The sequence below is a fragment of the Condylura cristata genome, unplaced genomic scaffold (genome assembly GCF_000260355.1).
Source record: "Condylura cristata isolate star-nosed mole 26May11 unplaced genomic scaffold, ConCri1.0 scaffold00008, whole genome shotgun sequence".
Lineage (NCBI taxonomy): Eukaryota > Metazoa > Chordata > Mammalia > Eulipotyphla > Talpidae > Condylura > Condylura cristata.
Window position 1 is genome coordinate 2,624,102 of NW_004567109.1, and position 25,635 is coordinate 2,649,736.

Below are 25,635 nucleotides of genomic sequence, written 5' to 3' on the forward strand. Positions count from 1 at the left end.
TAGAAAGCAACCTGGGAGCCCTGTGTCTTCCTTCCAGGTGGGCCAAAAGTGAAGCTGCTGTGTGGCGCAGATTTACTGGAGTCCTTCGGTGTCCCCAACCTGTGGAAGAGTGAGGACATCGCCCAGATCGTGGGGCAGTATGGGCTCGTCTGTGTCACCCGGGCTGGGAACGACGCTCAGAAGTTCATCTATGAGTCGGACATGCTGTGGCAGCACCAGAGCAACATCCACCTGGTGACTGAGTGGGTCACCAACGACATCTCGTCCACGAAGGTCCGGCAGGCCCTCCGCAGGGGCCAGAGCATTCGCTACCTGGTGCCGGACCTGGTCCGGGAGTACATTGAAGAGCACGGACTGTACAGCGCCGAGACCGAGGAGCGCAACGCCGGGGTCACCTTGGCCCCGCTGCGGAGGAACACGGCGGACGCCAGCGCCTGAGCAGCAGCTGGCTCCTGGGACCCACGTCCCTGGGGCGCCCGAGGTCATCGGCGTGGAACCTGAGGAACAGAGCTGGGCCCTTTCCGAAACTCCAGCGAAATCGCTTGGTAATAGTCGGTATTAGGTTAGAACCAGGTTTATTTTTTTCCTTTGTATCAGAAGCTGCTCAGATAAATGTTGCCCTGTGATTTCTTCTTTCCCTAAGGACATACAAATCCCTTTATCTTTGATGAACAGCACTAAAACCAGACAGATACTCCAACAAGCTAGCTACACATCACAAGCCCACAAGGACATCTTGACTTTACCAGTAAGGGAGGCCAAGTATGAAAAGCACGAATTCAGAGAAAAGGGGAAAAGAGTTCAAAGAAAAGGTGAATCACAGGCCTCACGCCACTCACAGCCTCACGTCACTCACAGCCTCACGCCACCCACGGCCAGCTCAGTGCCAGCCTCAAGATCACATATGGTTTGCTGCTGATTAAAATTTTGTGGAAGTTTTACCAACCGGCAAAGCTGAGAAACCAGAAATAGTTCTTTACGGGATAGGTTTAGTGGTTTGTGAAAGTGTTCTGATAGAAATGGGGCTGCATGAAACTTCTAATAAAAATAGACGAATATATCTTTTTACAATATACAATGACTGCACCACTCTGGATGACTGTTTTTCATTGTGCAGTTGCATGGTCAGGTTTGAACCCACAGACTAGGAATGGGGATTCCAGACAAGGGTCCACGGACCCCAGGGAGCGCCAGCGCCCATCCTGCCCCTGCCACGTCCCAGCTCTGAGCGGGCACCAGGGTAGCACCTCAGACCAGCCCGCCCCCTTAAGCTTTTTGGAGGTAAAGTGTTAGAACAGTGTTGAAAAGAGCACTCTAGATGAAGTCCCCGACTTTGATTCTTTTCTCCCAGGAAATTGCCTCATTCCTCTGAAGAGCTGAGTGACCCACAGAATGATCCCACTCTGGAAACGTCTCTCACACTGTGGTTCTTTCCTAGCCGACAGCACCCAGGCCCTGCTTAGCTGTGTGGATGCAGTGGGCTCCCCCTACCCCCACCCCAGAGTCCTGGTGAGGGCAAGGCCGACCTGTTGTGCTATTTATGGGTGGACAACCAGAACATGCTGCCGGGCTTTTTGTCCCGGTCCAAGAATGCTGCCTGGTGGCGGGGTGCATCCTCCAGGAGGGAGCTTCCTCTTTGAAGGAAACTAGAACAATGAACTTCCATTGTGGAAGAAGAAAACACACCATTGTTTATTTCCCACGGGGCCTTTTTCGTGACCTGCTGTTGCAGTGTGAGTGCAGAGGGCAGGTGTGCAAGGCCGAGTTCTGTCCCTGTGCGATGTCGGTGTTTTCTGGATTGTTCCCTGTCTCACCATCTGTGTAAACTGAGTACAGCAGGTGGGCTGGAGCAAAAGTCCCCACCAGTTTGGGCCCATTGGCCATCCAGCTGAGGAGAGCCTGTTTGCCTGGCTAGTGGGACAGCAGCCTCCCAGGGGTGACCAGGGCGCAGAGATGGAGCCAAAGGGTGATGTCGGTGCCTCTCCTTCCATTGAAGGAGGCTCTCTCTGCCATCTTGAGGATCTCAGCATGGGCTGGGAAGAGGTATTCCCCAAAGTCACCATGCCCAAGGTCGGTGTGCCCATGGTCAGTGCGTCCAGTGACATAGGGCTGCTTCCTTCCCACCTCTCTGATTCACTTCTCGGGAGGTCCAGAAGTTGCCTTATGATGAAACAGGCGCCCTTAACATTCATCCTGGTGCCCCGGAATCCGTCCTCCGGCCACTCTTGTAACTTCCCGTAGGCCTCCTGACCTGAAATGTTCACGGCAGCATCCGCCCCCTCGCCTGGTGCCAGAGTGCTCATCTCTGACATCCAGACAGTTGCCAGGGGTGCCGCTTACACTTTGTAACATCAGTGCTTACTGAGCTCTTGCTGTGCGCTGGGTCAGGACCTCGCATCAACCAGGGAATGCCCAAAACGGCTGAGTGAGCAGGTTGTCGTCAGAGCTGTGCTCAACCACCTGACTGACTCTCAGCAAATTACTTTTTTCCAGAGAAGGACGTGTCAGCCCAATCATAAATGTTTCCTCCACCCTAAGTGACTGAGGACAAATAAAACTTTCGACACTGGGAGTCTCATGATGGCATCGATGGGTCAGGTCCATACATGTGGGCCAGTTGAGCCAAGGCTTGCCGAGTCAGAGGGAGGAGGCGATGGGAGCCGTCATCCCTCCTAGCCACCAGCGAGCAGAGAAAAGGTGCCCAAGTGCCCCTTTGGCACTAAAACACCAGCCTGCATGTTATTTCCCGGGACAATCCACGAGAAGCTGCCTGTAAATCACGCAAATCCCCTGTAAATCACGCAAAGGGCGTGGAGCCCCTCCCAGCCCTGAAATGCCTGGCCTGATGGAGAGTTGGCACCCGCGCTGGCGCCTTGCCACCCTCAGCTGCCACCTGCCCTTTCCCTTTTGCACAACTGACCGAGGAGGTATTTCTGGAAACCATCGCTATGGGAAGTGCCGAGGGAGGGCACAGATGAAGCCTCTTCTGCCGCCAGATGGCCTTGGGGGGTGGGCAAACTCCTGCCTCTGAGGTCAGCGCCCCCACCCCCACCCCAGAAGCCTGCTGCAGGCTTCCTAAAAGCGAGCTGCTCAGGCCCCCAGGCCAAGAAACCAGCAGACCGCTCAGGCTTCCAGGTAGAGCCAATTCCACTGCAAGTGGCTGGTTCATCTGACATTCAGGTGTGGAGGGTTTTGTTGTTTTTGCCCAACTTCAGCGAGCTTAGGTGGGAGGTTTGGGGGAGAGCAGAGATACCACATGGGAGGCCTAGCTGAGGTGGGGTGGGCGGTAGGGACAGCCCGGCTGTCCTGAGGCGCCAGATAAGGTTGGCGCCAGATAAGGTTCCCGCCAGTGCCCAGGGACGGTGGTGCCTGGCACAGCCTGGGGAGTTTCCTTCTCAGTTTTGACGGCCTTGGGGGAGATCACCCTCCTCTTGCTGGTAAAATTGCCACCTCCCTTAAATCAGTATTCAGCTCTGTGTTGGCCTCAAGGTCTTGACCAAATCTGCATGACTACAGAAGGTCAGCAACCTGGTCAGTGTTCCCCTATCGCGAGTAACAGGCCCCCGTTACATTTTAGGACTTTAGGCCACTTAATCTAGACAAAATTAGATCACAGAATAATGAGCCTCGCTATAGTCAGAACCTGCCGGTCTTGCTTCGTCTACACCCGTCACAGTTCCTGCTCAGCTGGCGTCTTGAAGCACACCCCTCTGTTTGGTCTCGACCACTGATACTTCAGCACGAGCTGTGTGTCAGCCTATACTGCTGTGTCAATTGTACTAAAGCCCGGAAGGGCAGTTCAGAGAGGAAGTGTCTTTGAAAATCACTTCTCCCCGGGGTTCCCTGGTGGCGTGAAGGGTTAAGCACTGCGCTAGCTGTTGCAGCCACGGCAGCTCAGAGTTCCATCCCCATCCAGGGAGTGACCCACAGAGCACAGCTGACCCCTCCTGTCTTCTTACTGCTCCCCTCAGCAGTGTACTTTGTCAGTCGGCCTGCTCTGTTCCCCGCTCTGTCTCTGGTGAATCCTCTCACCACCCCTGCACCTCTGGCCTACACCCCAGTTCTGTATGCATAAATAAATAGATCTTAAAAAAACAAACAAGGACATTTGTACGCCACACAGATGGGGATTCCAGGTTCATGGACAGAGTGAGTCAAGTGTCCCCCTGGGGCCCAGGGTCCCTTTACTCCATGGTCACAGTGCCCTAAACTTGCTGCCCCCCAAACTGGAGGCTGCTCACCAGGAGCAAGGCCTCCTGGACCATGTCACACATGGAGAAAGACTGGCTCCACTGGTTAAAATCAAAGCGGTGCCCATCCCGCAGACCTCTCGGGCTTCCCGCTGTGGGTCACCACGGCTGCTCATCAAAGCTGATGCAGATTCATGAGAAGCTGCCCCACTTTCAGGCCCTCCCTGGTGGCGCAACAGGGCAAAGCACAGCACCATGATGCTATCTGCAGCCACTGCAGCACTAATTCAGTCCCTAGCCAGGGAGTGGCCCACAGGGCGCAGCAGACCGCTCCTGGCTCCTCGCTGCTCCCCTCAGCAGTGTGCTTCATCTATCTATGCCTGTCCGGCTCCCCACTGTCTCTGGTGAGTCCTCTCACCGCCTCTGGCCTGTACCCCAGTTCTGTATGCATCAATAAATCTTTTTTCTTTTTTTTTTAAAGAAGCTGCTTCACTTTCCGACAACCAATCACCAGCCAAGCAGGGGGGCTTCTGTGAGTGGTTTGTCCTTGAACTAATCCAGATCCTAGTGAGTGCTTGTTTGCGGACAAAGCGCCTCCCCTGCCCCGCCATTTTGTTTCCTTTGCAGTATGAAGTGGAGGGAGGGAAAGGGCTCACATTTGGCCAATTGACTTTTTTTCAGAAACAACTTTAGAAGATGTTAGACTGTGGTGGCGGGCCCTCCCTGGTGGCACAGCTGGCTGGGGCACAGCACTGTGAAGTTGGCCACGGCCGCTTCAATGTGAGTTCGATCCCCAGCCAGGGAGGTGACCCACATAGCACAGCAGACCTCTCCTGACCCGCCCGCTGCTCCCCTCTGCAGTGTGCTTCATCAATCTGCCTGCTCTGCTCCCCACTCTGTCTCTGGTGAATCCTCTCACCCCCTGCATCTCTGGCCGTACCCCACTTCTGTATGCATAAATACATACATCTTTTTTAAAAAGAATGTGGTGGTGAACATTAGCTCCTTATCCTATGGGTATGTCCAGCTTCTATCCAGCTCAGCTAAAATTCAACCCTTTTCATTGTTGACGGCCCTCGCCCAAGCTGGCCAACAGCCACACCACCCAGCGCAAACACCCAAGTGATTGTTAGCTGTTTCTATGATGTTCACGTTCAGGCCAATACTTAGAACAATAAGGTTTAAGGCTGGGAAGTATGATTTCTCTGTGTCCTGTTTCCTAGTCATCTGGAATTTAAACAGGTTTCCTGCTCAGATAAGCTGGTCAGAGTTGAGAGTTCTGTGGCTTTTAAATGGCAAGAAGAGGCGCACCCCAGGATTTGAGAACGGCTGGCCACCTCCACCAAGGGGACCACCGTCTTCCTCCTTTTGGGTGAGGCTACGGTGGCTTCTCAATAACACAGTGTTTCTCCCCTGGAGAAGGTCATTGTCGGGGCTCAGCAAATATCCTGGGGCACTTCCAGGCTCAGTGCTAGACCCCAGGGATACAGAGGAGGTAGATGAGTGGTTCTCTGGCCTTGAATTTTAATGAAAAGTGTCATTGGTAAAGCAAAACAGTAGAATTATGGATTATCATCTATAGGAAGGGAGGAAGAAGTGATACAGAGCACCAGAAGGTGGCTCTGAAAAAGTTTTTCTGATTTTTGCAGAGTTCCATGTATTTCTCTGGCCAAATGCTAAACTGCCTGAAAAGACAAAAGCAACACGTGGAGAATGAAAATAGCACCTTTATTACACACCACTTCGTGGCTAGCAGTCTAGCTTTGGGTGAGGCTCAGGTAACTGACAGAGTCTGTTCCCCAGGACAGCTATTTCCAGAGCTCCCAACCCCTGCCCCTCTCACAGCTAGACAGGTGGCCGCACTGCATGGCCCAGCCCGCCAGGACCACTCACCCCAGCACCGCTTGGTGGGTAGGGAGACAGCCTCCCAGCGCTCCGGCCACTAGAGTGGGTTTGCTGACCAGTAACTGGCGCCACGAAATTGGAGGATATTCTTTGTAGGTAGAGAAACACGAAGTGTTTGGCAGGTCTGGTTTAAAGTAGGGGGGAGACAAGGAGAGAACAGGGGAGGCCTTTTGGGGGTCGGGAGTAAAACCAGGAGCTCCTGCGAAAGGAGATAGTGGTGTAGAGGGCTGCTGCCCCCAGCTCCTGCCAGTGCAGCTGGCCCCCAAGATCCCTGCCTTTCCCTGCTGCATAAACCCAGAGTCCATCCCCCACTCGCCAGTGTCACACCCCCCCTCCCCAGTTCCAGCCATGTCCACGACCTCAGCGCATTGTTCAGCAGTGACAACTTCGAAGGCTACATGCGGGACCTAGGTGGGGTGGGCGGGGCCGGGCCTAGGTGGGTGGGCGGGGCCTGTTTCCAGGGCAGGGAGTCGTGCCTGCCCTGACCCTCTCTCCCTGCCTCCCCTTCCATCGGTCCTTCCCCCAGTCCACCTGTCTGTGGGTCCCCAACCCCCACCCATCCGCGCATTCCCCATTCCCGTTTCCCAGTCCGCTCCCCCCACGGTCCGTCTGTTCCCCTGTCCTCCTGTCCCTCCTGCACTCCCAGCCCCGAGCCCGCCTGTCCACCCAAGGCGTCTGCCGCCTTGTGGCCAAGACTCTAGTCCCGCGGTGAACTCGCTAAGAGAGTGTGGCGCGGCGGCCACTCAGTGGACTGAGGGACACGAAGAGGGGCGGCCGGGCGAGGGGTGCGCTGGCTGGAAGCATCCTTTCCCGAGCCGCCTTAACGCGGGGCTCTGTGGCTCTCCCCGCCGCCGCGGAGTCGCTGTCGCCCGGAGCTTGTCCTGGACCCCAAGGGCTGGTCCCTGCGACTAGCTCCGGCTGGGGCGGCTGGAGCCCGCAGGGGGTGCTGGCGCCCAGGCCCCGGGGCCTCGGTTCACATCTTCCGTTCAGACTTACCCTTCTTTCCTCCAGGGCGTGGGAGCCGGGGTGGGAGCCCAGCTTCTCAGGGGCCGCGGGCGAGTGGGCGCCTGCAGCGGTGGCCTTACCCAGCCCCCGCCCCTCGGGGCTGGGGTGCTTGGGGGAGCTGGGTCTGCCGTCTGCGGGCTGGCGCGGGCGCCCCTCTTGAAACCCCTCCTCCAGTGCCTCAAACTTGGCCCACCGTGTGCCAAGTGCTTTGCTTTAAGGACACCCACCTGGTGAGCCCTGGGCAGGCAGAGGGCTGGGCCCGAGGGGCTGCTCTGGCCCCTGTTCTGATGCTGGGCCTCAGTTTCTCCCAATGTTGATGGGAGGGCTAGTTTCTTTATAGTCTGTTAGAGTAGATGTGACACAAAATGTGTCCTCCTAGCCGAGCTGGAATGTTCTGGCCTGTACTGGGGGAGGGGGTGTGCGGCCCTGAGCAGGCGGGGCTCCCCTAGCCCCTTCACACCAAGTGGGGAAGTCTGGAGCTGCTCTGGCTCTATCTGGCCAGACCCCTCAGATCTTCCAGGCAGGTAAACATCTGGCAGAAAACTAACTCCTGACACCCTTTGGGAAGCAAGGACACTGGTCAGCCCCCCCACCCCCTGGGAAAGGGGGTGTGTAGGGCAACAAGCCTCCCAGCTGCCCCCCCCCCACCTCCTTGCCTCTATCTCTCTCTCTTTCTCTCTCTCTCTCTCACCCTGTCATAGGCTTATGGCTGGCCTCTGGGCACCACAGGTACCTGCACTTACACACACGTGCATTGTGCTCTCTGGGCCTGGTATGCACCCATAGCTGTGCATGCCCACACCCCACCCTGGGCCCCAGGCCTCGGGTAGTGGCCGCAGGACATACAAATGCCAATAACTTCATTAGTCCTACACACCCCCTTTCCCAATGGCTCCCGGGAGGCCTCTGCCTTACATACTTCCCCCCCAAATCTGCCTGACTCTTCACCTCCTTAGCTCCAGCTGAAAGGTCACCTGGTCACTCTATTTTAAAGAGCAACCGTTGCTTCTAGCTACATTACTTGTTGGGAACCAGGCTGGCTGAAGCGGGGTTTCAGTCTTTCACTCACGGTTCACGGTTCACGGTTGAGAAACTGCAGTCTGAAGTGTAAATTCCTGACACAGAACAGGCAGAGGCTGTGGTTGAGGCTGGGTTGGGGGCCAATCCCGCCCCCAGGCTTCCTGGTAGCCTTCAGGGGATTCTAGGAATTGCTGCTGCCATGCCCGGCTCCACTGCCATTAGCCTTGGCCTTGTCGGTGGGTGTTCAAAAGTTTTTCTTTCTTTAAAAATTATTTTGAAAAATGATGGTGAGTTGGTGGTGGGAGTTTTATGGGGAATACATCTGAAGGGAGAAAGTACACAAACAAGCATGCATTATACAACAACGAACAATGATTTGAAATATAAATAAATATAAAATGGATATTTATATATAATTAATTTATACATAAATAAAATTTAAAAAATTATTTTGAAGCTTTGACTTTGCCACTTACAAGATACCCAAGTTGCTGAAGCCACAGAAAGTGATTGAGCAAAATGGGGGTTCTTTTGTCATCCTGAGGAACTAAATGTAAAGTGGGAGAAGAATGTGAGGAAGATAACAAAGGCCTGGATAACAGAAAATGCAAAGTAACAATGAAAGCAAAAAAGAAGTTCTTCCTTTTTTGCAGAGTTACTGACAGCCTCCTTCGTGAGACCTGAGGATTCTGCCAGAGTAAGCCCCTTCCTGCCCTTCTCCCTCAGAGCTTGGTTACCTGGGAAGGTGACCGACTCACCTGTGTCCAGAAAGGGGAGAAGAACAGAGGCTGGGCCCACGGGATGAAGGGGGTGAACACCATCTGGTACTTGCTGGGTTTTGCTCTTTTTTTTTTTTTTCTAAAGAAAATTTATTTATTTATGCATACAGGAACTGGGGTACTGGCCAGAGGTATGGGGTGGTGATGAGAGGACTCCCCAGAGGCAGAGTGGGGAGTAAAACAGGTGGATCTATTGAAATCCACTGCTGAGGGGAGCAGTGTGCAGGACAGGACAGGTCTGCTGTGCCCAGTGGGTCCCTCCCTGGCCGGGGATCGAACTCATGCTGCAGTAGTTGCGGTAGCTTCACAGTGCTGAGACACAACCCCTGCACCACCAGGGAGGACCCTGCTCTCCTTTTTGCTAAGAAGATAGGAGAGTAGAGTGAATCAGGAGACCTCTGAGAATCCCAGCCCACCCAGCTGTTTGCAGTGTGGCGGGCCACCTTCCAGCCTCTGTGCGGAGAACCTGCCTTTTCATAGCGTGTGAAAGCCTAGTCTGGCTTTCTCAATAATTCTCTTGTTGGGTTCATCATGCAGTCATCCAAGAATACAGTAAGTAGCAGACTACATTATATTTCATCTGGCTGATGAACCCTCATTTAGTAAAACATTTTCTTGAAAGTATCAGGGTAGTAGTCTCAGTGTTTTTGCAGAAACAGTAACGTTTCCGCTGTTGATTAAATTCACATACACAGAGCCTTTGGCATCCTCGTAGATGGTCCCTTAGGAAGAATTTACAGGATCTGTGAGTCTCGTAGCCACACATCATTGCCTCTTGCCACGGGGCTGCCTTGTTTGCCTCCAAAAGAGGGTATCATTTCCTATGCCGCCTGCGCTTCTTGAATGTACAAATTCTAGTGCAATCTAATCAATGATTTCTAAATACAATTTAGAAGGCATAAATGCTTTCAAGGCTTAATAATAGCTTTCTAGAGGAGATTTCCTTCCTGCCGTATATAATGGCTGACTGTTTTGGTGAGTGATGATTTTGTGTCCAATAACTGTGCTAAGTCCTTTGAATTATCTGTCTTCGTCCTCAAGGCGGTCCTTTGAAAAGGCATTTCCCTCTTACAAAGGAAGAGATGAAGAAACTCCCTAAAGCTGCAGGTGAGGATGTGTGATCACAATGCTGTGCCTATTTTCCCCCTCCGTCTTTGTAGGTGTAAAACCTCAGCGAGATTCATGGAAATGACACTGAGTACTGAGCCTCGGGTTGACTCTGGCTGGCCCTTGAAGGTCTGGGTAGCCTGATGATAGGGGCATTGACAGTCTCTGGGTCCTAAGTGAACACGTCTCGACGCAATGTGCTGACGACGAAACAAGGAACTCACCATCACAAACTCGATAGGCACCTGCCAGAGAACACCCAGAGCTGTTAGAGGGTTTTGATGAGTTGCTGGAAGGAGGTGTGTGTCCTGCTTTGCAGCACCGGGCACTGTACCCAGGCAGGGCACAGAAGGACCCTACTCTAAGGACATACACGGGCCAATCCTTACCCTGTGACACAGTGAAAACGACAGATTTGGTCTTTGCCATTTGCCATTTCCGAGAGAAGTCAGGCAGCACTCAGAGGTGGCACGCGCGAGAGAGATCTAGCTGTCACCCTGGTGGGCTCAGTGGGATTGGTGCCAAAAGTCTGAGCCCCAAACCACAGGAATGGGAAGATTGTATAAGGAACCTTGTCATGCCAGCCATCAGAGCATAAACGTTCTTTATCGATTGGGGAGGGGTCAAGGTAGCCACAGCTACTCCTGTGGGCCAGCAGCACACTGCAGGGACTTTGTGCTCCAGCCAGCCTCAGACTCCTGCCAGCAGCAGGCCTGGGCAAGCAGCAGAATCTAAGCACCACACTCGGGCAACTTCCTGCTTCAAGATGACCAGTGGCTGAAAGAGTCAGTATGGATGCCGGCTCCCCCAAAGATCAAGGCATGATTCGTGGCCAGCGACATGATTCACTGATTTCAGTTCCCCAGTGTTGGGACGGAATGACATGTTGGACAGCCAGGGGTGTCAGAGCCGGAGAAGAGGCTCTGAGGAAGACACAGGCCAATGTCCAAGAGTTCGGGGTAACAATAATCACACCCCACCCGCCAGCTCTTCTGTTTCCCTTCCTCCTTGTCCCTAGGAAATGTTCTGCGAAAGTCAGTGTGCAGACAGACCTTCCGGAGAGCCTGAGCTGTGTCCAGCAAGAGTCCACGTGTGGCCTCATGGCCACTTATGTTTCAGAACGAGCAGACGCCAACAGCTGCCAGAAACCACTTAGACAGCGGGAAACTGCTCAATAAACCTGAGCGACCCCTGAGAGCAGCCTCGAAATGCTACAGACTAGGAGGCTGGAACAGAGGGTGCCTCCCCCCACCCCCACCCCAACCCCCCACGCGGGCCCTGCCTGCCCTGGAGCAGAGCCAGGCTTCTGGAAGGAGGCGCAGGGCCTTTCCAGGCTGGGCGCGCGCCGCAGACCGGCTCTACCCGCGCCTCAAGCGCCGCGGGGGAGGCGCAGAAGCGCTGGGGAGGAGAGGGCGTCTCCGGAGGTGGGGAGCGGGTGCCGGCGAGGGTGACGGGTCGCTGGAGTCGGCCAGGGCCGGTGCAGAGGGCGGCCCCACGGCGCCCCCTCCTGGACTGCCGCGTGCATCCTCCTGCCGCGGGCGGGCCCTGGCTTTTCGGGCTTTGTCTTGGTTTAGATTTTAGGCGTCTAAAAAATTGTGGAAAAGTACACATAACGAAAAATGTACGATTTTAACTGTTTAAGAGAACAGTTCGGTGACATTAAGTGCCCGCACACTGCTGTTCATCATCACTCCCGTGCTCTCCTGGGCTGCTTCTCTTCCAGAATGGACTCTGCTCCAGGCGATAACTCCCCGTGCCTCCTCCCAACCGCGGCACCCACCTTCTTCTTCCTGTCTTGAAGCAGAATCATGGAAGAGTTGCCCTTCTGTGTCTGGTTCACTCTACGTCGGGGTGTTTATCCATGCTGGCGTGCGGGCATCTCCTTCCCGCTAAAGACTGGGCAATATTCCTTGCATCGCGCTATCGGGCTGCGTCCCAGCCGGGTGCCACCACCCTGTGTTTATCCTTCACCCACCTACTTCTAGGGGCAGCCCTGGGGCACCTGCACGGAGCACCATGATGATCTTTTGGATCATCCCATCCTGGTTCCCCTTCCCCCTTCAAAAAAGAAAGAAATTATTAAAATAATACATCTTTAAGAAAACATGTGGTGTGGGCCTCCCCGGGTGGCACAGCCGGTGAAAGCGCAACACTGTGAAGTTGTCTGCAGCCGCTTCAGCACGAATTCCACCCCCGGGGAGGGAGTGACCCACACCGTGCAGCAGACCTCTCCTGACCCGCCCACTGCTCCCCTCAGCAGTGAATTTCAGTCAGTCGGCACTTTCTGTTCCCCACTGTCTTGGGTGAATTCTCTCACCCTCTCTGCACCTCTGAACTGTACCCCAGTTCTGTATGCATAAATTAACAAATCTTTTAAAATGTGTGTAAACACGATGGAATACTACTCAGCTATAAAAAAGGATGGACGTTTCCCATTTTGATCACGTGAATGCAGCTGGAGGTGGTCATGCTAAGACAAAAGCCAGGAGATTTCCCTCATGCGTGGAAGCAAAAGAAACAGCCAAACTGCTCAAAACAAACCCTAGAAATCTGACTAGAATTGAGATTCCCAGAGGGGAAGATGGGTGCTGGGGAACAAAGGCAGAGGGGCCCAGTGGAATGTGGTGGGGGGCTACATGTGCTTTGGTGGTGGGTGTGGTGACAGTGTTTGCAGAGCTGAGAGCTATACAGCCCTAGGCAGATGCAGTGTTGCAAACCACTGTTACCTCATTTAAAAAATAATTTAATTAATAAAAAAGGGGGACATCACAGCCCAGTAGACACATGTTGGCTGGTGAAGAATGAGTGTGTGGGAAAGAGGTTCATCTTAAAGCAAATCAGAAAACTGCGAGCTCACTAAAAGGAAAGTTAAAAAGATGGGTGGGAGGGCCCTCTGGTGGCGCGATGGGTCAGGACGCAGCACTGCAAGCCGGCCACAGCCACCTCAGTGCCGGTTGCATCCTTGGCTGGGAGGTGACCCACAGGGCGCAGCAGACCTCTCCTGGGCAGCTCGCTGCTCCCCTCAGCAGTGTGCTTCGTCCATCCGCCTGTTCTGCTCCCCACTCTGTCTCTCGTAAAGCCTCTCACCGCCTCTGCACCTCTGGCCTGTACCTCAGTTCTGTGTGCATAAATAAATAAATCTTTAAAAAGAAAAAAGAAGGAAGAGGGGAAAACTGGGTAGGAGGAGGAAAAACAACATTTCAATTTTGCTTGTAAAGGTATTGTCCTTTGTTAGAACGTGACTCATTAACATTTTTAAAGATTTGAACAGCTTTATTGAGTTATAATTTACTTACCGTGAAATTCACCCATTACAAGTGTATGGTCCAATAATTTTTAGTAAGTTTATATAACTCCCATAATCCCAGCCTGTCACTCTGAAGTTCTCTTGAGCTTCCTTGCTGACCATTGTTATTTTATAACCTCTTTGGAATCTCAGACCGTGAAGCTCAGTGGATCTGAAAACTTATAATGAAGTTTTTTATTCTTTGAAAATTTTTTTCAATATTTTATTTTTATTTATTTACTTTTAATAATACAGTAGTTTATTTTTACATCATTTTGTGCATTTTTCCATCTCAATTGCAATCCCCTTGGGCTTCCCATCACCAAATCACCCTGTGCCATCTCCACAATCCTGTGTACTTCCCTCCCCCCACTGTTTTTGATCCCATTCCTCACTCTACCCCCATAAAATGCCTCTGGTATATAACTGCTCATTATTATATAATGAAAATTTAAAATATCACTTTTGCTTCTGCCCAGGGCAAGAATCTCTCATTCATTTCTCAAGATCTTTGGTAGGATGCAATTTTCTCAAATTTTCTTGCTCTCCCTTCATTTGAAAGGTCTTCAGTTCTCCTCAGATGACAGATTTGCTTTGATATTGGCTTGATACGGTCACTTGCATGTAAGTATCTTCTGGGCGCCATATTTTGCACCTGGAACAAAAGTTTTTTAATCAGTAACAGTAAACAAACTTTCAGTTGAGGTTGAAAACAATAGGTGAACACCCTACAGGAAAATGCCCTCTGCAGACCACAGTTGTAAAATTATAGAGTAACTAGTTGTTTCATGGCTTTGAAAAGTGCTTTTCTTGCTATTGAAAAAGACAAGCTGGGAAATCATGGTTCTCATGGCAGCCCTGAGAACAGTGGCCCCTGGTGGGGGGTTCAGGCAGTAAATGGGATCTGTACTGTTCCGCCCACAGTGCTGGGAGCGTGGGCATCACGGTTGCCTCTGTAACCTGCCTTTTTAAAAAGTATGTCATATTGATTAAAGACAGTCATTTAGACCTTATTTTTTAAAGATTTATTCTTATTTATTTATGCATATAGAATGGGGTGTAGGCCAGAGGTGTGGGGGGTGAAAGGATCTATCAGAGACAGAGTGGGGAGCACAACAGGCAGATGTACTGAAATCCACTACTGAGGGAGCAGCGGGGAGACAGGAGAGGTCTGCTGTGCCCTGTGAGTCACTCCTTGGCTGGGGATGGAACTCAGGCCATTCTGGCTGGCAACGGCTTCACAGCGCTGAGACTTTAACCCCTACACCACCAGAGAGGCCCCAATCATTTATACTTTATAAAAAATATTGCCCTGATGGACACAAAAATTTTCTGATAATGGCAATTAAAAACAGCCACTCTCCGCCCTCCGCCATCGCCCCCCCCCCCCCGTATCCTCACAAATCTTCAATTCAGATTGGCTTAATCTTGAGGTGTAATCAAGTAAGGATGAAGACCAAATGCTTTAGTCCTGCAGAAGATAATAAAATATATGTGAGCCTTCTGGACCCTTGACTGGTCAACATCAATACAGTGCGTTCACCTCCAATGACAAGGTCAAGCTCCTGCCAGCCCATCTGGCCAGGAGGTGGCCACAGAGCATCACCCTCTTTTGTAACTTCACTGCCCCCAGTCCCTCTGTCACACCCAAATGCACAGAAGCCTTTTCCAATCATGACATTTTATCATTGCTGTTGGTGGTAAATTTTAGTTCTGTATCGGATAGGAGTTCAAACTCCAGGAACTCATGACCAGACTTGCCTGACTTCTCATGTAGTAATTCAGATAAAAGCCAGACCCCTCGCTCACAAGTGAACACGATACCCCACTATAAAATCGAACCACACCACTGACTTCTAGGGCTGCCTGCAGAAGTGACCTAGTGTGAAGGACTTTGACAGCATAGACCATTACTAGGGCTAGTGTGCAGAGAGAGAAGAGAAGGCAGGATGCTAGTCTCCCAGTGAAACACCCAAAGTTACCCATCCTCTTCTGGGTAAATGCCCAACTAAATAAGGTTGGCTCAAAGCGCGGCCATGAGGCCTAAAAATTGCCACAAGTCTAAGGCACCTTTTGGCATAGGACCACAGGACAGGGGCAGGAGGGGCCAGGTAAGTCTGGGAGGAAAGGAGAAAATCAAAGGACAAATCCAGTTAAAGGCTGCCATCGTCAGCCTCCCCGTGGGTCACCCGCGTCTTCCAAGAGTCTTTCCAGGTCTCAACTGCACGTGTCACATCCAAAGCCAAGAAGCAAGCAAGCCGCCCCTTCTCGTGTCTCTGCTCCATGTGCCACCTCCAAGTGCCTCTTCCAAGTCTTCTCTCAGCCTCCCCTCACCCACTCAGCTACACTAGGTAGGGCAGGAAACCTGGAACCTCCCTTTTTTTTATGGAAATTACATGGTTACAGGGCCCTCCTTGGTGACACAACAGGTTAAAGCACAATGTTATGAAGCTATCTGCAGCCACTGCAGCATGAATTCGATTCCTACCCAGGGAACTGACCCACAGGGTGTGGCAGACCTCTCCTGACCCGCCCGCTGCTCCCCTTGGCAGTGTATCTCAGTCCATCTTCCTGTTCTGCTCCCTACTTTGTCTCTGGTGAATCCTCTCACCACCCATATCTCTGACTTGTACCCCAGTTTGTGTGTGCATAAATAAAACTTTTATTTTTAATTACATGGTTACAATCCCCCTTTTTATTTTCTCTCCATTTCTATGGTGGCTAAGATCTGGGGGTGCAGTCTTAGGGGACAGCCTTCTCTCGGATCCCAGTGTGCCTAATCCTCTTCCCATGTCATCGCAGCTATATACTTAGAAGGGGATCCGGCACCTCCCTACTACTGTGAGTGGCTGATTGGAATAGTCTCTTTCTGCATCTCCCATACCCAGAGCGATTGGCTTAGGGCTAGGTAATGAGAGCACAGTCAGCCCAATCAGAATGGAGAGTGTTTATTTACTGAGGGTGGGAGGAAATTTCATTCTTCCTGTTTCTCACTTTCCCCTCTTCCCCTCTTATCTTCAAGGCAGGTGATTTAGCACCTAAATCAGTGTGAGCTGGATTTTATTACTTGCATTGTATGAGACCTTATGGTTATGTTTTATGATAACACAGTAAGATAAATATTATCCAAATTTTATAGACTAAGAAACTGAATAGGAAGGTAAACAATTTGCTTAACGTCTGATTTTAAAGGTCATGTTATTGGGCCCTCCCTGATGGCACAACGGGTTAAAGAACAGCACTATGAAGCTATCACCAGCCACTGTAGCACCAGTTCGATCCCCAGCCTAGGAGGTGACCCACAGGGCACAGCAGACCTCTCTTATCTCACCCACCGCCCCCCTCAGCAGTGTACTTCATCAACCTGCCTGATCTGTACCCCACTCTGTCTCTGGGGAGTCCTCTCATCCCTCTGCATCTGTGGCCTGTACCCCAGTTCTATATGCATAAATATATATATATATGTTTATTTTTACATCATTTTGTGCATTTTTCCATCGCAGTTGTCATCCCTGTGGGTTTCCCACCACCAGATCACCCGTGTGCCATCACCATAGTCCAGGTCATTTCCCTCCCTCTCCCCCCCTTTTTGATCCCATTCCCCACTCCACCCCCACAAAATGTCTCTGGTATATGGCTGTTCATCATTATCTTTATTTTCTCGCCTGGTCCATTATATTCCTGCTATGAGAGAAACCATCCGGTATTTTTCCTTTTCTTTCTGGCTTAAAGAAACCAATCTTAAAATAATAATAATAAAAAAAGCTCATGCTATTTGCCATTGTGCTCGCACTCTTAGCCCTTCCTGTGATGCTGGATAGCATCTCTAGTTAAACAAGTATATATTCCAAATATTAAATACAGAACTGAAGCTTTCCATTCAAACACATGAATGTAAATCAACTAAGAAAAATATTGCCAGGAAAAAAAGCCATAACTTTATCACAACAAAGAGACTGCTCTATTTTCAAAGGAAAGGGAAAAAGGAACTTTGGAGTGGTGCCAGTGCGTTCCAGAACCCGCACACTTGCCAAGGCTTTTTTCCCCGTTTGGAAAGTCTGTCCGAGCTCCTTACTATCTGTGTGGTAAGGACCTGGCCCTCGTCGGAGGTGGGCAGGTACGCCTGTGCCTGGCACCTGCACAACACAGTGGCCCAGTCAATGTGGCCCATCTTGTGAGTCTGCCAGGCCAGCCTGGAAACAGCTGCCTCTGGACCCTTTGGGTCTTGACGGTTCCCGGGCATTGAACACGGATGCGCAGGGATGTCTGGGTTGCCAGCCCCGCGCTGGGCAGCCCCAGGTTGCCGAGAACACCTTGGCCAGGAAAGCCAAGGTGGTCTTGGCCCGTTTTGCAGGTGCCCAGAGAGGCGGCCGTCAGTGTCCCCCGAGGGGTCCCCGTGGCCTGTGCAGCAGGGCCTGACCCTCCTGCCTTGCTCACACCTCTTTCCAGAAACTTCACACAGGCCCTGCGTTCTTCACTGGGTGCTGCCATGCAGGTAAATACCACAGGTAGGTGACGGGTGTCCCCTTCTTTTTGATTAAATCCATCCCGTGCTGACCTCAGGCCCTCTGGTCTGCGGTTCCAGCTGGGCGGCCATTCTGGCCTCGCAGCAGCTCTCCTGCACGCCGCTGCCTGTCAATGCCGCCCTGACCTTGGCCCACCCCACTTGCACTTGACGAATTCCTCACCCTCCCTGCCCGCTGCCTCGCGGAAGCAGGGCTTCTCACTGCTCCCTACACTTGATTCTCAAAGTCCTGCAGCCTGGCCTCTTGGGGCTCACGTTACACCCTGCTCAGCGCCCCAGTGGGCCCAGGGGTCCTGAAGGCGGCGAGGGGCGGGAGGTGGAGCCCTCACAGCGCAGGGCTGGGGCCGCCAGGTGGGGAGAGGCCTCACCACGGTGCCCACCTGCCTCACCTCTACCCGCCTCCCTCCTCAGAGGGCTTTGCCAAACCCCCGGTCTTTCGGTGTGAAACGTGGTCCAGAGGCGAGGGGGCTCCCCGGCGGGCCCAGCACCCACCCCCCACAGGAACAGGCTTCAAACGGGTTCAGGGTGTGTCCCAGTGAAATGAACGTGGTCTTTGTTCTTCATGCTGACTGTCTGGCTGTGGCTGCTTTCCAACTGGGCTGAAGGAAAGTACTAATTTTCTGCTTGGAGTCAAGGAGGGTGGTGCGGACGGCTGCGTCTGGACTGGATGGCGATGCCATTAATTCCTTCCAGGCGGAGTGGAAACGCCCTTCTGTTATGTTCTGACACTTATCTTCAGGCCTAGGGCTACCCCAAGCCCAATTCTCTCAGTGCTTAAAGACAAATGGTCCATCGCAAGGTGGTGTTACTACATGCTGAATTATGTTGGTTTCTATTATTGAGATACTGGAAAATAGGAGCAGGCTGATGTAACCGGCCCTCTCCCTCAGGATACATAGTTCAAATCTGTTTTTGTTACATTTAAATTACAAGATATCCACATAGTCAGTGGGTTTGGGCTCCTCTGTGGGTGGTTGAAGATGGAAATAAAAGAGGCAAAACCAACCACACAGTTCTTCTAATACTAAATTTTAAGTATACTATTAATGAGAATACACTTAAAAAGAGCCCATTTGGGGGCCCTCCCTGGTGGCGCAGCGGGTTAAAGCACAGCACTGAGAATCTAAAGCCACTTCCTCATGAGTTCGATCCCCGTCTGCCCCGGAGGTGACCACATGGTGCAGCAGACCTCTCCTGACCCGCCCGCTGCTCCCCTCAGCAGTGTGCTTCATCAGTCGGCCTGTTCTGCTCCCCACTCTGTCTCTGGTGAAGTCTGTCACCGCCCCTGCACCTCTGGCCTGTACCCCAGTTCTGTATGCATAAATAAATAAATCTTTTTAAAAAATGGGGGGCTGGGGATGGGGAAAGTCCAACCTTTTGAATGGACGCGCTTCTGAATTGGGTTAAGTGTGGGGGGCAGAACAGGTAGATGTAATGAAATCCACTGCTAAGGGGAGCAGCGGGGAGACAGGATTGGTCTGCTGCGTTCTGTGGGTCACTCCGTGGCCGGAGATCAAACTCACTCTGCAGTGGCTACAGATAGTCTCATAGTGCTGAGACTTTAACCCCTACTCCACCAAGAGGCCCTATTTCTCCCAATCTTAAAAACAAAACACTTTTTTTCTAATTTATTTAATAACATAATAGTTTCTTTTTACATCATTTTGTGCCTTTTTCCATCTCAGTTGTCATTACCAAATCACCCTGTGCCATCACCATAGTCCAGTGCACTACCCCCCCCAATTTTTGATCCCATTCCCCACTCCACCCCTGTAAAATGTCTCTGGTATATAGTTGTTCGTTATTGTTATTATTTTCTTCCCTGGTCCTTTATACTCCTGCCATGAGAGAAACCATCCGGTAGTTTTCCTTTTCTTTCTGGCTTATTTCATCAGCATGATCCCTTCCAGCTCCATCCATTTGGATCCAACATGGATCCCTTCCAGCTCCATCCCTGTTGCTGCAAAAGGCATGTGTTTGTCTTCTTGATCGCTGAGTAATATTCCATTGTGTCTCTGTACCACATGTAAAAACAAAACACTTTTACCCCACTCCTCCCTCCAGTTACTGTCCTGTTTTGCTGCGGTTCTACCAATGTCAAACTTCTTGAGAGAATTTTCTGAACTTGCATCTTCCTCAAGCTCACTTGGATCATGTTCCTGCCCATCCCTCCTCCAGACCTGCTCTCAAGGTCACCAAAAAACGGTGGCGCCTAAAGCCAGCGAACGACTCAGTCCTCATCTTACACAATGTCTCAGCAGCATTTGAAAGCGTGATCTTCCCCTCTTTCTTTGAACACTTTGTTCTCAACTTTGCAGTCTCTCTCCTTGCTTACTCCAACTCCATAGCCCGGCCGTGGCAGTCTCTTTGGCTGACTCCTTCACCTCTCCTTGCTTCTTAATGGCAGAGGCCACAGGGCTCAGCTCGAGACCCTGTCTCTTGTTAGCATCACTTCTTTGGTGATCTCTCCCCACCCGTGACTTTAAATCTCGTCGACATGCCAGAGATGCCCACTGATGTCACCAGTGAGTTTTACTGTCCCTTGGCTCCAGATCTGTATATCTGCACGAGGCATCTTCTTCAAGCTTTATTAGCTATCTCAACGGACACACTCAGAACTAAGCATTTTGTCTTGTCTCAAAGTCCACTGGGTCCGCCGTCACCCAGGGAACCTCAATGTCATGCTCTCAGAAGGTGTAGCCACTCTTCTTTCTTCTTGCTTACACGCCATCCACAATCATGTTGCCTTCTCTTTTCTTTTTGAAAGATGGATTTATTTATGCACACAAGAACTGGGGTACAGGCCAGAGGTGTGGGGGGGAGGTGGTGAGAGGAGTCCCCAGAGACAGAGTGGGGAGCGGAACAGGCAGATCCATTGAAACCCACTGTTGAGGGGGGCAGCGGGGAGACAGGAGGGGTCTTCTGAGCCCTGGGGGTCACCCCCGGCTGGGATCGAACTTGCATGGCTCAAACTGGTGCTGTGCAGCCAGGCTGTGAGTGCATAGCTTCCAGTGCTGAGACTTAACCCCTTGTGCCACGATGTTGCCTTTTCCTTCGACATCCAGAATCCTTTCGTTGCTGCCACTTTGGTTGAAGCCCCCAGCACTGAGGGTCACTGCACCTGTCACCTGATGGGTCTCTGGGCTTCTCTTGCTCCCCTGCTGTTTATCTTTCAGCTTCCAGAGCAATCCTCTGAAGGCAAATAAAAGAGATCAGGCTATTTCATTGTTCAAAACTCTCCAACAGCTCCCATCTGAGATTAAAAACCCCACAGATGTCACCTCCTAGTTTCCCTGATACTCATTCTGCTTTAGCCGTGCTGGCCCCGGGCCAGGCTACTTCTGGCTCAAGGCCTTCTTTTCCCTCTGCTCCTGCTGCCTCCCACTGATGTCCATCTGGCTCACCTCTGACTTCCTTCAGGTCTTCAGTTATCTGTTCAGTGGTGTCTCTGAGCACCCTATTTAATATAGAAACACCAGTAAGACCCCCTTCTCTTGGATTTATTTCAGTCTACAGCACTGACCATTTTCAAATATTCCATCCAATTGTCATTAGCATCTTGTCTGCCTCCCCAGACAGACTGTAGGCGCCATGAGGGCAGGCATTTACGCTTTGGCTTATTCTGCTCCTACAACCCTCTCTCTAGTCAGTGTTCAATAAATAATTTTTGAATGATTATGCACTTTTGGAGGTACAGGGGTTCTAGCAATAAACCAGACAGCCCCGGTCTCTGACCTCAAAGGGCTTATATTGTCGTGGGGTTGGAGTGGTGGAGGGTAGTAAACAAGTGGAAAACACAGGAAGTCATTTCAGATGTTGATGTGTCATGAAAGAACGGAACAGGGCCTATAAACACCTGATGGCGAAGGGGGCTTGATGGTGGAGCCTGGAGTCCAGGAGGCCCCGCCCACGATGAGCAGGTTAATCCATGTACATGGTCCTCATGGTCCTCATCTATCAGTTCATATTGTGATGGGTTTTCCGGGGGTGGAAGTGGGACTAGAGATTCTCCATTCAGAATCTGTTGAGAAATATGTCCTAGGAGAGAAAAAAGTGAAAATTTTTGTTTACGTAAGTTTTTAAAGATCTTATTTATGCATGCAAGAACTAGGGTACAGGCCAGAGGTGCCGGGTGGGGAGGTGGTGAGAAGATTCCCTAGAGATAGAGTGGGGAGCAGAACAGGCAGATCTACTGAAATACACTGCTGAGGGGAGCAGTGGGTAGGTCAGGAGAGGTCTGCTGTGCCCTCTGGGTCACTCCCTGGCTGGGATTGAACTTGCACTGTGGTGGCTGCAGATAGCTTTGTAGGGCTGTGCTAATTTAACATGTTGCACCACCAGGGAGGGCCCCAAAGTGAAGATTTAAAAAAAAATTTTACTACTCACAAAATGAACTCATATTTTACTCTTCAATAGAACTACTATACTCAGCTAGTCAGAGGCACAGCTGGACCACCCTGACTTCCCCATGGGACAGAGCCTGCCTCTGTGAGCTTATTTCAGCCGGGAGAGTAAACCAGGTTTCCGCTCCCTGCGAGCAGGGTTATCAGAGAGAAAAACAAAAACAGGTGCTCTGAGTCTGAAATAATCAGTTCCTACTTTTTTTTTTTTAAGATTTAAATAATATTTGCATACAGAGCTGGGGTACAGGCCAGAGGAGAGGAGCAGGGGCAGTGAGAGGATTCACCAGAGACCGAGTGGGGAGCAGAACAGGCAGATCGACGAAGTACACTGCTGAGGGGAGCAGCGGGCGGGTCAGGAGAGGTCTGCTGCTCCGTGTGGTCACCTCTGGGGGCAGGCGGGGATTGAACTCATGCGGAAGTGGCTTTAACTTCTCAGTGCTGTGCTTTAACCCGCTGCGCCACCAGGGAGGGCCTCAGTTCCTACTTTCAAGTTCAACCATCAGCTCATCAGTCAAAAGAGTTGGAACTTTATTCAACAAACAATGGGATGCCAATGAAACTTTCAACAGGTGAATGGAATGATCTGATTGGTGTTTTGAGACAGTCCCTCCGCCTACTTTCTGAAGAATAGAGTGAAAACGGATGGGAGAAGAGCCAGGCCAGTGAAGTGGCCCAGATGAGAGTGGATGGTAGTTAGCTTGAATTAGAGGAAGCAGAGGTGTTGGGAAGAAGAGAATGAGAAGGTGGCGATTATTTGGAGTAAAAGTGGCGATACTTTGCTGACTTTCTGGGGGCAAGAGGCATTGAGGATGATGCCAAGGTTATTGGGTTGGGCAACCAGATGGCTAGTGATGACATTTGCTCTGGAAGGAGGGGTCATTCACGGAGGCAAACAGTGCAGCCAAGTACAATTGTCATTTAAGCAGTTGCACACAGAAGTCTGGAACTCAGGGAAGAGATCTTGACCTCAGTAGAGTCTTGGCAGTAGACGCATAATGCTTTATGGGGATCTGGACAAGCTCGCCCAGGGTAGGAGAGCTGAGACAGAGAACAGAGCTCTAATGCTCCACAGTACCTAAAGGTGGGCTAGAAGAGGCAACAAGTGAACCTGAGAAGAGCTTCCAGTGAGGTGAAAGGAAAACCTGGAAGCCAGGATGCATAATGACGTCCTCATTTGACATCACAGATAGGTGTTTTGAAACGGTGACTTTGAGTGAAATGATGTAAAACAACTGTGATTTTGGATACCAACCTCTAGGCTGAGAAATACATTTCTGGGGTTGAGAATCCACCTAATGGCCCAAACTGACTAAGACAAATATTAAACACACCAGGTAGGTGGTGATGTGTTCAGCAAAAGCACTAGTGACAAAAATAAAAATAAGCAGGATGCCACCAAAATAAGTCATTTTGTATTATAAATGATACCATCAAGAAATGAAAAGGAACGGAAAAGACATTTGCAAGTTACATATCTGATAAGACACTGGTATCCACAATATATAAAGAATGCTGATAAACAGAAAAAAAAAGAACTCAAAGAAGAAATGGACAGAGAATTTGAAAGACATTTGTCAAAGAAGAGATGGAAGTGGTGAATAAGTAGATGCGAAGATGCTTCAAACCACATAAGCTATCATCTCACATCTACTTGTAAAAAGGCGCTAACAGGTGCCCATGAGAATGTAAGGAATTGAAGCCTCAGGCGTTGCTGCTGGAATGCTACTTGAATACAGTTAGTTCCTCAGAAAGTTGAACATATTACATAATAATTCTCCTTCTGGAGACATTTGCTCTGGAGACATTTGCACATAATAATACCCAAGAGAAATGAAAATGTGCACACAAAAACAAATATATTAATACTTTTAGCAGCATTATTTGTAACAACCAAAAGGTGAAAATCAACAATGTTTCTAAACTGATGAGTGAATAAGCAAAAAGGTGGTATATCCACACAAGGGAAGATTATTTGGCATTGAAAAAATGAAGTAGTGACATATACCTCAACATGACAGATCTTGAGAATATAAATTGAGTGAAAGCAGCTAGACACAAAAACGACATAGTTTATGCTCTTGCCAATTCAAACTGTCCAGAGTAGTTAAATCCGTAGGGACAGAACATAGATCAGTGATTGCCCAGAGGGAGGGAGGGGAGTAGGGAGTAACTATTTACAGATACACTGTTTCTTTATGGGATCATGAAAAAGTTCTGATATTAGTGATGATGCGCTGTGTCAATACACTAAGACCACTGCACACCTTAAGTAGAATTTTATGGTATATGAATTATATGGTAATCACAATGTTAAGAGAAAAAAAACAAAACACCCACAAGAAAGATGTGCATGTTATTAATGTCCCTAGGAGTCCAAATTCTGACTTCCACAGAATTCCTTTCCTGGAGAGCAGATAATATGCAAAGTCTGCGGTGATCTAATTTTACTCAACATATCTAGCTGTCAACTTACTATTTTAAGCCTGAAGCAACAAAACAAAACAAAACAAAAAAACCCACGTAATTTATAATTCTGGAATGCAATCTTTTAGATTATGGTTTAGTAATCTGTCCAATACAGCATGTTCTTTGTATGTCACCAAAATCTGGACTTTTTGATACTTTGACTGCTCAAGTTGGATTTGTATATTATAAAATACGTATAGTCTTCATAAAACAGATCGGCGTGGACTGAGTGAAAGGGGTACAGGCGATCAGAAGGCACAAACTCCCAGCTAAATTCGTCCTGGGGAGGGAAGGTACAGCAAGGCGACTAGTTAACAGGGTATTATGTACTTGGGAGCCTCTGAGGGTAGATCTTAAAAGTTCTCATCGCGAGACATTGGAAAGTAGGGTTCACTAAAACTTGTGGCCATATGCACGGATATCAAGTCATTGTGAAAAGCAAAACCGCAGATACTTGACATCTATTGGCCTTGACGCCAATAAAAGGGACAATGAGATGGATGCTGTATGCCGATGGTGCCTTTGAAGACAGGCATTCTCCGCCAGGCCGGCTGTGTCCTCGCGGGGGACTCAGGCCATCCTCGTTTGTGTGCGCACTTCCAAGTTTTCTGGGTTCCGCATTCATTTATACTTTCAAATTTTCCCATCGCTCTGAACACACTTAAACACAAACCAAGCAGGCGCCATCTCGCCAAAAGGTCAAAGAGAAGTGAAATGCGGTTCTAGTGGCGTTAGTTAGGTGGGCTCTCGAGGAGGTGAAAGCGGTGGCACTAGGCCTGGCCGAGCCTGAGTGGTCAGTCTGTCGGTCAACACTCGTTCCAGAAAGGAGACGTCTTCCCCGTTCTTTACTTCACTTGGGGGGCAGCCCCGGCGAGTTGGGGCGCCCGGGGACAAAGAGGGCGCGGCGCGTGCGGGGCCCCTTCGGGCGATCTTCCCCGGGCAGTGACCG

General features: G+C 50.6%; 2 protein-coding genes and 1 long non-coding RNA gene across 4 annotated transcripts in view; 2 read left to right on the forward strand and 1 right to left on the reverse strand.

Annotated features, from left to right (window-relative positions):
* The window catches only part of NMNAT1 (nicotinamide nucleotide adenylyltransferase 1), a 15,108-nt gene extending 13,688 nt beyond the window's left edge, over positions 1 to 1,420 (forward strand). For both annotated transcript variants that reach the window (XM_004679314.2, XM_012722039.1), the window contains exon 6: positions 38 to 1,420. In XM_004679314.2, coding sequence (XP_004679371.1) covers positions 38 to 438 — 401 coding nt within the window. In that variant the 3' untranslated portion in view covers positions 439 to 1,420. The remainder of the gene's footprint in view (positions 1 to 37) is intronic.
* A 533-nt stretch (positions 1,421 to 1,953) lies between these two features.
* Positions 1,954 to 17,968, forward strand: RBP7 (retinol binding protein 7, cellular). The gene is given in 6 exon segments (XM_012722068.1): positions 1,954 to 2,085; positions 6,436 to 6,506; positions 8,578 to 8,667; positions 8,669 to 8,732; positions 8,847 to 8,944; positions 17,878 to 17,968. Coding segments are annotated over 6 exon segments (546 nt in total).
* A 2,753-nt stretch (positions 17,969 to 20,721) lies between these two features.
* LOC105853398 overlaps positions 20,722 to 25,635 on the reverse strand; it is a 5,503-nt gene continuing 589 nt past the window's right edge. The window contains exons 2-4 of the long non-coding RNA XR_001145246.1: positions 21,674 to 21,855; positions 21,222 to 21,274; positions 20,722 to 21,009 (exon numbers count right to left, since the gene is read on the reverse strand). This is a non-coding gene — a long non-coding RNA (uncharacterized LOC105853398). The remainder of the gene's footprint in view (positions 21,010 to 21,221; positions 21,275 to 21,673; positions 21,856 to 25,635) is intronic.